The sequence below is a fragment of the Balaenoptera borealis genome (assembly GCF_965194805.1).
Source record: "Balaenoptera borealis genome assembly, chromosome: 9".
Taxonomy (NCBI): domain Eukaryota; kingdom Metazoa; phylum Chordata; class Mammalia; order Artiodactyla; family Balaenopteridae; genus Balaenoptera; species Balaenoptera borealis.
In genome coordinates, this window is record NC_138873.1 from 51,408,851 (window position 1) to 51,422,460 (window position 13,610).

Here is a 13,610-nt window from a genome sequence, read left to right on the forward strand (position 1 = left end):
AGCCTGCGTGCCTAGAAGCCCGTGCTCTGCAACAAGAGAAGCCACTGCAATGAGAAGCCCGCACACCACAAAGAAGCATAGCCCCCCCGCTCGCTGCAACTAGAGAAAGACTGCGTGCAGCAACGAAGACCCAACGCAGCCAAAAAATAAATAAATAAATAAATATTTTTTAAAAAGACATGTTCTCAAGGGTTGAGATTTAACAATATTAATCATTTTTACTGCTTCTTCAAGGACATTTGAAAGTAGAACTGTAAGTATTCTTCATGGGCAATGAAGAATATAACATGGTTTGGTGCCATTGCCTTGATTCATGCTAAAGCGCCAGCAATTTTATCCACCATTGCTTTTGCACCATTACTGCAAATGTCACCACAGTGGAAAAGGCAAACAGTATCCTAGTATTATTATAGAGAGTTTTGACCTCCAGGACCTCTGAAAGGGTTTCAGGACCCCTAGATGCCTAAGAACTGCACTTCAAAAACCACTGACTTAATTGATGACATTTCTGACTTCTCCATTACCCTCTGATTGAGCCAAGTAACTATGTCAAGGAAAGGAAAGGAATCCCTAAAGCTCATGTCATGTCCGGAGAAACGAATCTGCCTCACTTTCCTTTACCACGCCTCTGATATGGAGGTAATGACAGGGAACAAAGACCACCCAAACATATTCTCTTTTACCCTCCCATAGTTCTCTAAAGCAGGGCTTCCCAACCTTTTTAATATCATGGCCAGGAGAAAAAAATGATAATATTTTCACTAAGGAGTAAAGGAATGAGGCTGCCTAAGGCTTGAGGTCCCTGTCCTGGAGGCACAGGCCCTATATTGCCTTCAGGAGGATGGAGGGGTCAGTAGCTGGGCCCATTCCCAGTGGGCATGCCAAGGCATATGAGTTGGACAGTTCTGCACTAAGGTTCTAGCAGAGAGGCAGGTCTCTCAGACTGGAGGATATCTTGTTCCCCAGCCAGCTTCACGCTTTATAAAGGGCTCAAAGCTTAGCTCAGATGTGGGAATTCACAAAGTATCTGATTGTACTTCATGGTAGAACCAGAATTATATTAAAGGTTTGATGTAGAACCTTTCCAGAACATTTTCAGATATACTGTAGTGATTAAGAGCACAGAATCTGACTCCTAGACTACCAAGGAGTTCAAGTCCTGGCTCTGCCACTTACTAGCTATGTGATCTTGGGAAAGTAACTTAACATCTTGGTGCCTCAATTTCTCCACCTATAAATAGGGACAATAATAATGCCTACCTATTGTAAGTATAAAATGAATTAATAAAGTACTTAGAACGATGCCTGATATATGGTAATATTTGCTATTATTACTATGCAGGTGCTATAGGGTCTCCGAATTGAGACTGCTTCTCTGAGCATGACACTGTTGAATTGTAGATTTGCAGAGAATAAGAATCCCACAGATAACAAAAGATTAGATGTTAACCTGAAGGATTCCAGATCTGAGGAACTGTGCTTGGTGCTGGGAGGGGTACAGGTGTGAGAAGAGGGTAATAGCCCAGGCCTTTTTAGTTTTACTTATGGCATATGTCAAGGGCTTAGAGTTTGAACTTCCTTTAACATGTTAAGATACTAATAGATAAGTTTCTACCTAATATATATGTCTATAAATATATTATTTTTTCTTGGAAAGGGCCATGGTTCAAAAATACTGGTTATAAGCTATCAACCCACCCACTCCTGGCCAAAGGTGTTTTTCATGATAGTGTCAGGATGGGTGGTTGGGTGAGTCTCAGATTTTAAGAGCTTCCCAGAAATCTAGAAGGGCAATCCAATGCTAGGACTGTCCCAGACACACTAGATGCCTGCTTCTTTACCTTGAGCTGGATGTGCTTTCTTCTTTACTGAATGGTTTGTGGCAACTATTTAGCCTAGCTCATAATATCATTATAACTAATTAAGAGTTTTAGGCTACCTCTGAAAGTACAATGATTTTAAGAGTCCTCTTCATGCAAAGTGTTCTATATCTGAATTGCCACAGTTATAATGTTGCAAAGAAATGCAAAATCATCATAACAAGAAAATAGTTACAAATAAACTGACCACTTAAAAATGTAGCCCTTCCAGAAATAACAAAGATCAGAGTGGAAATAATAAAATAGAGACTACAAAGACAATAGAAAAGATCAATAAAACTAAGTCAGTTCTTTGAAAACATAAAATTGACAGACCTTTAGCTAGATTCACCAAGAGAAAAAGAGAGAGGACTCAAATAAATAAAGTCAGAAATTAAAGAGGAGATGTTACAATTGATACCACAGAAATACGAAGAATAAAAGAGACTATTATGTGTTCATAGTAGTACTATTCACAATAGCCAAAACACAGAAACAACCTAAATGTCCATCGACAGATAAATGGATAAAGATGATGTGGTACATATATGCAATGGAATATTACTCAGCCATAAAAAGGAATGAAACGTCACTTGCAGCAACATGGATGCAACTAGAGATTATCATACCAAGTGAAGTAAGTCAGAAAGAGAAACACAAATACCATATGATATCACTTATATGTGGAATCTAAAATATGGCACAATTGAACGTATCTACAAAATAGAAACAGACTCACAGACATAAAGAACAGACTTGTGGTTGCCAAGGGGGAGGGGGGTGGGGGCTGGAAGGACTGGGAGTGTGGGAATAGCAGATGTAAACTATTATATATAGGATGCATAAACAACAAGGTCCTACTGTATAGCACAGGGAACTATATTCAGTATGCTGTGATAAACCACAGTGGAAAAGAATATTAAAAAAAAAGAATGTGTGTATGTGCATAACTGAGTCACTTTGCTGTACAGCAGAGATTGGCACAACATCGTTAATCAACTATATTTCAATTAAAAAATTAAATTAAAAAAAAAGAGACTCATGAACAATTATACACCCACAAATTTGACAACCTGGAAGAAATGGATAAATTCCTAGAAGCATACAACATACCAACACTGAATCATGAAAAAATAGAAAATTTAGCAGTGAACTTGAATAAATAATCAAAAACCTCCCAACAAACAAAAGTCCAGGACCAGACAGCTTCACTGGTGAATTCTACCAAACATTCAAAGAAGAATTAATACCAATACTTCCCAAACTCTTCTAAAAAACAGAAGCAGTAACACTTCCAAATACATTTTATGAGTCCAGAATTACCCTGATACCAAAACCAGACAAGGATACCACAAGAAAAGAAAATTACAGGCCAATATCCCTGCTGAACATAGATGCAAAAATCCCCAACAAAATATTAGCAAACCAAGTTCAACAATACGTTAAAAGGATCACATGCAATATTAAAATGGGATTTATTCCAGTGATACAAGGATGGTTCAACATATGCAAATCAATCTGACACAGCACATTAACAAAATGAAGGATAAAAATCATTTAATCATCTCAATAGATGCAGAAAAAGCATTTGACAAGATTCAACATCATTTATGATAAAAACTTTAAACAAAGTAGATATAGAGGTAATGTACCTCAACATAATAAAGGCCATATGTAACAAGCCCACAGCGAACATCAGACTCTACAGTAAAAAGCTAAAAGCTTTTCCTCTCAGATCAAGAACAACACAAAGATGCCCACTCTCAGCACTTTCATTCAACATAGTATTGGAAGCCCTAGCCAGAGTAATTAGGCAAGAAGAAGAAATAAAATGCATCCAAATTGAAGGGAAGAAGTAAGACTGTCACTGTTTGCAGATGACATGATATTATATGTAGAATACCCTAAAGACTCCACCAAAAAAACTATTAGAACTAATAAAAAGAATTCAGTAAAGTCACAGAATACAAAATCATATACAAAATCTGTTGTGTTTCTATACACTAACAACCAACTATCAGAAAGAGAAATTAAGAAAACAATCTCATTTACAGTTGCATCAAAAAGAATAAAATGCCTGAGAATAAATTTAACTAAGGAAGCGAAACACCTATATACTGAAAACTACAAGAGATTAATGAAAGAAATTAAAGATACAAATAAATGAAAGGATAGTCCATGCTCATGGATTAGAAGAATTAATATTGTTAAAATGTCCATACTACCCAAAGCAATCTATAGATTCAATGCAATCCCTATCAAAATTCCAGGGTTATTTTTCACAAAAATAGAACAAACAATCCCAAAATTTATATGGAACCACAGAAGATCCTGAATAGCCAAAGGAATACTGAGAAAGAACAGGCCTGGAGGCATCATACGCCCTGATTTCAAACTATATTAGAAAGCCATAGTAACCAAAACAGCATGGTATTGGCATAAAAACAGATGCATAGATCAATGGAACAGAACAGAGAACCCAGAAATGAATCCATATATATGGTCAATTAATTTATGACAAAGGAGCCAAGAATATACAATGGGGAAAGGACAGTCTCTTCAATAAATGGTGATGTGAAAACTGGACAGCCATATGCAAAAGAATGAAACTTGATCACTATCTTACACCATACACAAAAATTAACTCAAAATGGATTAAAAAATTGAACATAAGACCTGAAACCATAAAACTCTTAGAAGAAAACACGGGCAGTAAGCTCCTTGACGTAGGCCTTGGTGATGACTCTTTGAATCTGACAAAATTTTTGTTGCCAAAAACAAAAGCAACAAAAGCAAAAATAAAGCAGGATTACATCAGACTAAAAAGCTTCTGCCCAGCAAAGGAAACCATCAACAAAATGAAAAGGCAACCTATTGAATGGAAGAAAATATTTGCAAATCATATATCTGATGAGGGGTTAATATCCAAAACATATGAAGAACTCATCCAATTTAATAGCAAAAAAAAAAAAAAAATCCAATTAGAAATGGGCAGATGGGACTTCCCTGGTGGCACAGTGGTTAAGAATCCGCCTGCCAATGCAGGGGACACGGGTTCGAGCCCTGGTGCGGGAAGATCCCACATGCCGCAGAGCAACTAAGCTCATGTGCCACAACTACTGAGCCTGCGCTCTAGAGCGTGTGAGCCACAACTACTGAAGCCCGCACGCCTAGAGCCTGTGCTCCACAGAAAAGAGAAGCCACAGCAACGAGAAGCCCACGCACCGCAACGAAGAGTAGTACCCTCGCTGCAACTAGAGAAAGCCCACGCACAGCAACGAAGACCCAATGCAGCCAAAAATAAATAAATTAATTAATTAAAAATAAAAATGGGCAGATGATCTGAATAGATATTGTTCCAAAGAAAACACAGATGACCAACAGATACATGAAGAGATGTTTAACATCACTAATCCTCAGGGAAATGCAACTCAAATCCACAGTGAGATATCATCTCACACCATTTAGAATGGCTATTATCAAAAAGACAAGAAATAACAAGCGTTGGTAAGGATGTGGAGAAAAGGGAACCCTTGTGCACTGTTGGTCAGAATGTAAATTGGTACAGACACTATGGAGAATAGTATGGAGGTTCCTCAAAAAAATTAAAAATAGATATGATCTAGCAATTCCACTTCTGAGTATTTATCTAAAGAAAACAAAAACACTAACTTGAAGAGATATATGCACCAAATGTTCACTGCAGCATTATTTACAATAGCCAAGACATGGAAACAACTTAAGTATCCATCAATGGATGAAAGCATGTGTGGTATATCTATATACTGTAATATTATTCAGCCATAAAAAAAAAAATGAAATCTTGCCCCTTGCAACAACATGAATGGACCTTGAGGGCATTATGCTAAATGAAATAAGTCAGAGAGAGAAAGACAAATACTGTATGGTCTCACTTATATGTGGAATCTAAAAAAACGAAAACAAACAAAAAAAAAACCAAGCTCATACATACAAAGAGCAGATTGGTAGTTGCCAGAGGTGGGGGTTGCGGGGGTGGGAGAAATGGGTGAAAGGGGTCAAAAGGTACAAACTTTTAGTTATAAAATAAGTCATGGGGATATAATGTATAGCATGGTAGCTATAATTAATAATATTGTATTACATATTTGAATATTGCTTAGAAGATAGATCTTAAAAGTTCTCATCACAAGAAGAAAATTTTTTGTAATTATATAAGGTGACTGATGTTAACTAGATTTATTGTGGTGATCATTTTGCAACGTATACAAATACTGAATCATTATGTTGTACACCTGAAACTAATATAATGTTATAGGTCAATTATACCTCAATTTTTAAAATGTAACCCTTCCTCAAACTTCCATCACAGCTTAATACTAGTACTTAATCCAACCTATCATATCAATGTCTAATGTCAGTCATCCAGTCTGACATAGTAAACATCCTACAATTACAATATGGATATAAAGCAAATCTATCCATGCAAAGTCACTGACAAATGAAGATCTGGCTAACTTGAAGAAGAAAAAACTCAACAAGGATAGTGACACCATAAAAACTTTAAAAGAATAAAAATACTTTAAAAGAAAGTAACTGAAATATTCATGAATTAAAACAGGACTTTGAAAAAACTGATGAGATCCTTAAATGTTTTTATAAACATGATTTTCCATGTACTCGAACAACCAGTCATGAAGTGTAGGATATACTATTTTATCATCCTAAAATTTTGTCAAGAAAGTTATGCCAAAAATAAATAGTAATTTGTTCACTGTTTATTTTAGGAATTTAGTTCTTAGTTGTTATTATAGTCCATATTTTTGTCAAAAAAAGATAAAAATATCTATTTTTATAAGTGTTATCTTAATTTTTCAAGATAAAGTCCCAATCAATCTTCTTCCTCACCACCCTGATACAGTAGACTATGAAGATGTTGGTCTCTGATTTAGTGGCTTTTTCCTGGTACTAAGTCTCCTGAAATAATGAGCACATAAAAAATAGAGATAGGGCTTCCCTGGTGGCGCAGTGGTTGAGAATCTGCCTGCTAATGCAGGGGACACGGGTTCGAGCCCTGGTCTGGGAAGATCCCACATGCCGTGGAGCAACTAGGCCCGTGAGCCACAACTACTGAGCCTGCGCGTCTGGAGCTTGTGCTCCGCAACAAGAGAGGCCACGACAGTGAGAGGCCCGCGCACTGCGATGAAGAGTGGCCCCCGCTTGCCGCAACTAGAGAAAGCGCTCGCACAGAAATGAAGACCCAACATAGCAATCAATCAATCAATCAATCAATCAATCTTTAAAAAAAAAAATAGAGATAAATACTCAGTAGCTGCTCCAAGAGACCACCTTTGCCTTACTACCTCAAGACACAACAGGTCTGTCCTTCCCCTTTCCTCACGAGGTCCCCTTCTATGGAAGTGGGGGGAGCTTCTCAGATATATAAGATTTTTCTCAAGTGGCAAAGTAAGTAAAACTTAAATGGAAGCCTTAATAAAATTATGTCTGAAGATATTAGGTTATTAGGACCTTGATGAGATTGATGCAATGGAAGTGTGAAGTGTCCGTATCACACAGAATAACCTTCACAACCAGAGACTGACGTTATCACCTTGTCAGAGGATTCTAATTCATCCTAATCCTTATTGGTCTTGAAGTGCTTTATTTCTGTGATAACATTTGTAGATTGGTTTCTCTCTCTGGTTTGAAAATTACAAATTTAGAAGTAATGAAGTCACTAGTTTTTAAGAAAAGTAGTCATAAAATGGCTAGCAGGTATAAAAAATACTTTCTCTTCCCCCTGAAAAACAATTCTTTTTTAGCTACCTAAAATTCAAGATAAATCAGAGAGACTAGTTGGAATGATAATTTATATATAATTGAGGTATTATGCTTAAAGATATATGTAACTGGCTTTGTTTTTCTCAAGATTTACAGTCAATTGAATACCCATTGAGTACTGAGAATTCCCAGAGCTTTTAAAAGGCAGAATTCATATCTATAATTACTCTGTAATCAACACCTTTCTCATTTATATGAATATATATGTACATATTTTTTTCTCTGTTGGATATATTGTTATATAATATAGATGTCACAGTTATAAAAATTTACTTTCTTTGACCTTGGCCCAAATAGGTCAGATATTATGACAATAACAGATAAGCCATAAGAACAAGGAATGGAAATTCTTTTATGTCATACCTCCTTGGATCATGGTATTATTACTTCATCTTCCTTTCCCCTGGTACTAATCTCACCTCATTTTTTAAAAAAATTTTCTTATGTTTGACTTTTACAAAATATCCCTAAAGCTGATTTTAGTTTTGCTTCCAGTAATAGCTGACAGTTCTCTCTGTTTCTAATTTTTTTTTAGAGCCCTTCTAAGAGTAAATTTCGTGCCAGTATCTATAAAAAGCACATGGGTATATACACATGAGTATTTCTCTTAATGAGACTTTTAAATCAGTTCTGACTCTGTGAATTGTATTTTAAAATCTGAAACAGGAAGAGAGGAAAATATGAAGTATTTTAACATGTGAAAAGGCCAATGAGTCTGAACGTGTCTGGATACTCACTCTCTCACACAGCTCTTCAAATGTGCAGTCGGCAACGGTTCCACAGGCTTTATTCAGCCGCAGCTCTCTGCCTTGCACTTTTAGAATCCTTGGTCTAGTTACTATGGGAACATGAACAAAGACTCAATCTTGTCTGGATAATTACTATAAAATTCATCTCTTACAGATAGGAAATGCATAGCTTGATGAATAATAGCACATGATTCAACACATAAATTAGACAAAATGCTGATACAATGACTGCCACTTGAGTGTGGCATCAACCCATATACAGCAATGGAACTTATTAATTGGTCAGTGGAGATTGGGCATTGTGTTCTAAATGTATTCTCTTTCAAGAGAAATTAACTTACGTACAATCATTTTGTTTCTGAGCCAGCTCATCAAACAACTTATCCATGACAGCCTCCACATCAGCTTCACTTGTGCTACAGTGAAAAGAATAATAGAATATGAAATTAATAACACTTGAAGCCAACATCAAACAGCTGCCTGAGCCTGCTTAGCTTTTTGCCCATAAAAAAAAGAACAGGATGTTATGCTCTAAATACAAACATCAGATTTAGAATACACTTAAAAGCAGAGAATATTAACTCTCAGGTAGATGATTCTGCCTTATTTGCATACACTGAAAGACTTCTGTGCTTCTGGCTGTTTTCAGTAATGAGACGATACAGGCAGAGTAAATCCATTAATACTATGTGTACACAATGAGAAGAAAGGCTTCTGGCTCTCTCTTGCATGCAAAACAAGAGCAAATAGACAAGGCAGTCAAGCATCCAGCAAAGTATCCTTTGAAATCTCTACTGCGAGGGTACATGTGAAATTAAATACTGAATCTGCCTTTTAAAAAAATCAAGCCAAGCCACTGACTGAGAGGATCAAACATCCAGAATTAAATTACCAGCTTCAAAATACCAACTTGATCTGCACATCAATAACTTTATCAGACTTTGAGTATAAGGACGATTATAGACCACACAGTTTCTCTCAAAAGTGTCCTTGTCGGAAACTCAAGAAAACTCTCTCCTTCTGTGATGCCCACCATTGCAGCTACTATGAAGTTAGTCTCGACAAAGAATCCTTTGTATTCTAATTAGAAATCACCATATGGTTTAGGGAACCCACATATACAAATGTGATAATACTATGGCTTTTTTTCCTCTCACTTTTTTTTTTTTAAAAAAGGACTGATAAATTAACAGTCAATAAAATAAAAATAACTGGCAGAAGAAATAAACGTTGTTAAAAAAAAACCTTCAAGTTAAAATATAAGTTTACTTCAACTCTATATACAAACTTATACAGGATGACCTGCCAATATGCTTAATTTTGACACACAAATCACTCTTATCTAGGAGTGGAAGCAATTAACCTCCATTCTGGACATCCGTCTTAATGAAGTCTTATTGAAAACTAATATGATAAATTATTTTTTCTTTAGATTAAGCTTAAACTAAACCAAAATAATTTCTCCCTTGAGATAATTATCAGGTGGCAAGCATTTAACACATAAGCACCTAATTCTTCAAATGTTCTACAGTAAAAGCACACAGTCATTATGAAGGGTTTGGAACTGTCACATTTCAAGTAATAACCACTCCACCTCAAGGATCTTAAAAATATCATTTGCAATGGTTGGCTTTGCAGGGGAATGCTATTTGACTTATATAAAGGCTTGTATGATATTTGAATAGAGCTGTATTAAAGTAATAAAATGATACTACAGAAAGAGTGATTATAGAGATTAAACAATTTTATAGGTACAAAGAAATCATACAAGCCAATGTAAATGTCAATGTCCACACCAAGCACATGTATGTTTAGATGGCTTTGCCAACATCATTCATAGGAATTCATTTGGAATCATCTCCACCTTGCAATGGAGATGTACACACATACAACTGATGGAGAAGGGAGCTACTTTTTAAGGGATATATAAAGAAGAAAGCAATGTCAGCCACCCAGGACATCTGCTGGCTTTCAGAAAGTTAACCTGTCCTTAGGTTAGGCATGTTACCCAATAAAGGGGGAGAACTGAATTCTGAAAAATAACTAAAATAGAAGACAGTCACGATTCTCAAAGCATATTTGGTTAACAAACAATTGCTTATAAACTTCCTCAGTGGTGATTTCTTTGTTATTCTGTGCTCAAATATACTATAATATTAAAATATGGCTCACTAGACTTTAGTTAGGCCACATCTATGAAATTGCTATATGTGATTTCATTTATAGTGAAATTATATGTGAAATGATACAATTATTTTTATTATGATAGTACCTTATAAGAATTCTATTATATTATCATAAAAAGTTACTCAGGGACTTCCCTGGTGGAGCAGTGGTTAAGAATCCGCCTTCCAATGCAGGGGACACGGGTTCGAGCCCTGGTCCGTGAAGATCCCACATGCCGCAGAGCAACTAAGCCTGTGTGCCACAACTGCTGAGCCCGCGCGCCTAGAGCCTGTGCTCCCCAACAAGAGAAGCCACCGCAATGAGAAGTCCGCGCACTGCAACGAAGAGTAGCCCCGGCTCGTCACAACTAGAGAAAGCCCGCAAGCAGCAACGAAGACCCAACAAGACCCAACGCAACCAAAAATAAATTAATTAATTAATTAATCAATTAATTAAAAAAAAAGTTACTCAGAAGTTACAACATGTAAAATAAAAAATTTTATTGGTGTAAAGTGGTCTAAAAATAAACATTCATAAAAGCATTTTATGTAGCTCACAACTGAACAGACTGTTATCCATCTAAGCCAACTTGCACTTGACCTCAGGGAATAAGATGCTCTACTGACCTGCTGGGGGACAGAAACCTTATCTGCATATTGTCTTAAAAGCAGGAGGGGCTAGTGTGTTATTTTGGTTTTATCAGATGTATCTATATTGATATAAAATAAATAATGAAGCTATGAGAGAAATCATTACCAGAAATGAATGTATTCATAATCCCTTAACAATAACTCACAAGAAAACACTAGTCTTCTCACACTCCACGCAGACTTCAGATTTCCCTACTTAAGAGGATGCATCAATCAGAGCTCATTAATATTTTTAAGAATAAAAATGAGAGTAGTAAAAAAGAGAAATTAAAAGTTACCTGTCTAGGGGCTTCCCTGGTGGCGCAGTGGTTGGGAGTCCGCCTGCCAATGCTGGGGACACGGGTTTGAGTCCTGGTCTGGGAAGACCCCACGTGCCGCGGAACGGCTGGGCCGGTGAGCCACAATTACTGAGCCTGCGCGTCTGGAGCCTGTGCTCCGCAACAAGAAAGGCCGCGATAGTGAGAGGCCCGTGCACCGTGATGAAGAGTGGCCCCCGCTTGCCACAACTGGAGAAAGCCCTCGCACAGAAACGAAGACCCAACACAGCCATAAATAAATAAATAAACAAATACTTAAAAAAAAAAAAAAAGTTACCTGTCTATACTGGCCTAAAAGATACAGAGTTTTACTTAATATTCAGGTTCATATCTGGTTTAAACATCTTTGACTATGTTTTTTAATTCTAGTACAAAATTTGGATGATTCTGAACTTTTTCAATGTGTCACACAGGAAATTAAAAAAGCTATCATTTGCGGAGCAACTATTATGTAGCAGTTAATTTACCTAAACCGTATCCACATTACCATGTAGTATGTATTATCATGTTTTTACTGAAGAGAAAACTGAAACTCAGAATTAAGTCATTTTATCTAAGATCTGAATACATAAAAATTTAAATTTTCTGTATAACGGAAAGTATTACAAATAAAATGTACACATCAAATTGGGAAACATAGTGGCAACATTTATGGCATACAACTAATATTTTCAATGTATTAAAAACTCCAACATATAAAAAATTGAATACCCCAATAGAAAAACTGTGAAAGGACCTGAACAGGCAAATTGCATTAAAAAAAACAGCTCAGTAGGCAAAAAGTATGTGTAAAGTGTTTCATTCTTACTAGTGATAAAAATGCAATGTAAAATCATGAGAGGCCATACTTTTATCCAAACTGGCAGAGATAAGGAAAAAGATAAAATAGCTGGAGCAAGCATAGGTAAGGGGAAAAAGAACCCTCTTATGTACCACGGGGAGGAATGTAAAACTGGTTACAAGAGTTCAAGGCAACCAGATAATATGTAATAAAAGCACTAAAAACATGCATATCATATCACCCAGCTATTCCACCCGTAGGAATCTCACTTATGGAAATAATAATGTTTAACGACTACAAGGATGTTCACTGTGACACTGCTAACAACAAAAAAGTGAAAAAGAACCTAAATGTTCAACAATGGGGAATCTAAAGTACATTTGGATACACCCATACAATGGATCATTATGCAGTTTTTGCATTGTGCAATTTTTCCCTCTTGTCCTGGAATTGTAATTAAGGCTCAAAGTTGATGGACAGAAGTGTTGAGTACCCTCAGATTTTTTCTAAAGAGAACCACCAATAAGCCACCAATAACTGGATCCAGACTCCTGCCCCTGTGGTTAAATAATGAGAAGAACCAGCCCTATTCCAAATGCCACCCTCCTCCACCATCCCCCCTATTCCTCACACCATAGTGTCTTTCTAAGGAGGGGAAAGAGGATCAGGAATCACTGGCTTTTGTGTCTAGTATTTGTGATAAGAACCTTTTCCCTCCCTTCCCCTTAGGAAAGAAGAGGGTGATTTACCCTCCCCAAAAAACAAGTGATGAGGGAAAGTGATTCTTAGAGAATCACTTGGAAAGATTAGGGAAGCCTGGAAGAAGAAAAGACTGGCATTGCTTTCCTTAGTTGGATGAGCAGGACCTTAGTAGATTGAGAAATCAGAAGGTGGGAGGTGGGGTACTGAGCTAAGATGAAGCAATCCAGTTCTCACCAAAATCTCCCCAAAGGTTTGGCACTACTAGATATACTCAAAAATGTAGGTGAGGGGTCAGGCTGGAAACACAGGAATTGTTTGAAAATAAGACAAAGGCAGTTCCTTAGATTCTCTCCTTTCACCTGGACAGTCAGACTCCTATAATTCCTCCACTCCAGCTGAAACTGGTAAGTTTACTGTCTGGGACACTTTTAACACTGAGAAAGGGTGAGAGACACTGTACTACAATTCTACAAAGTAAACAGTGAAACCAACAGTCCTTACCTCTTCAGCATCCAGAACCCTACCAGTCCAGGAAGCTTCCATCCCAAGAAGTAGACAGAAAAATT

At 36.8% G+C, this 13,610-nt stretch overlaps 1 protein-coding gene across 9 annotated transcripts in view; it reads right to left on the reverse strand.

Annotated features, from left to right (window-relative positions):
* Positions 1–13,610, reverse strand: part of AFG1L (AFG1 like ATPase) — a 260,517-nt gene that overhangs the window by 71,577 nt on the left and 175,330 nt on the right. For all 9 annotated transcript variants that reach the window (XM_082404818.1, XM_082404817.1, XM_082404816.1 and 6 more), the window contains 2 exons: positions 8,774–8,844; positions 8,417–8,517 (listed from right to left, as the gene is read on the reverse strand). In XM_082404818.1, the coding sequence (XP_082260944.1) occupies positions 8,417–8,517; positions 8,774–8,844 (172 nt within the window). The remainder of the gene's footprint in view (positions 1–8,416; positions 8,518–8,773; positions 8,845–13,610) is intronic.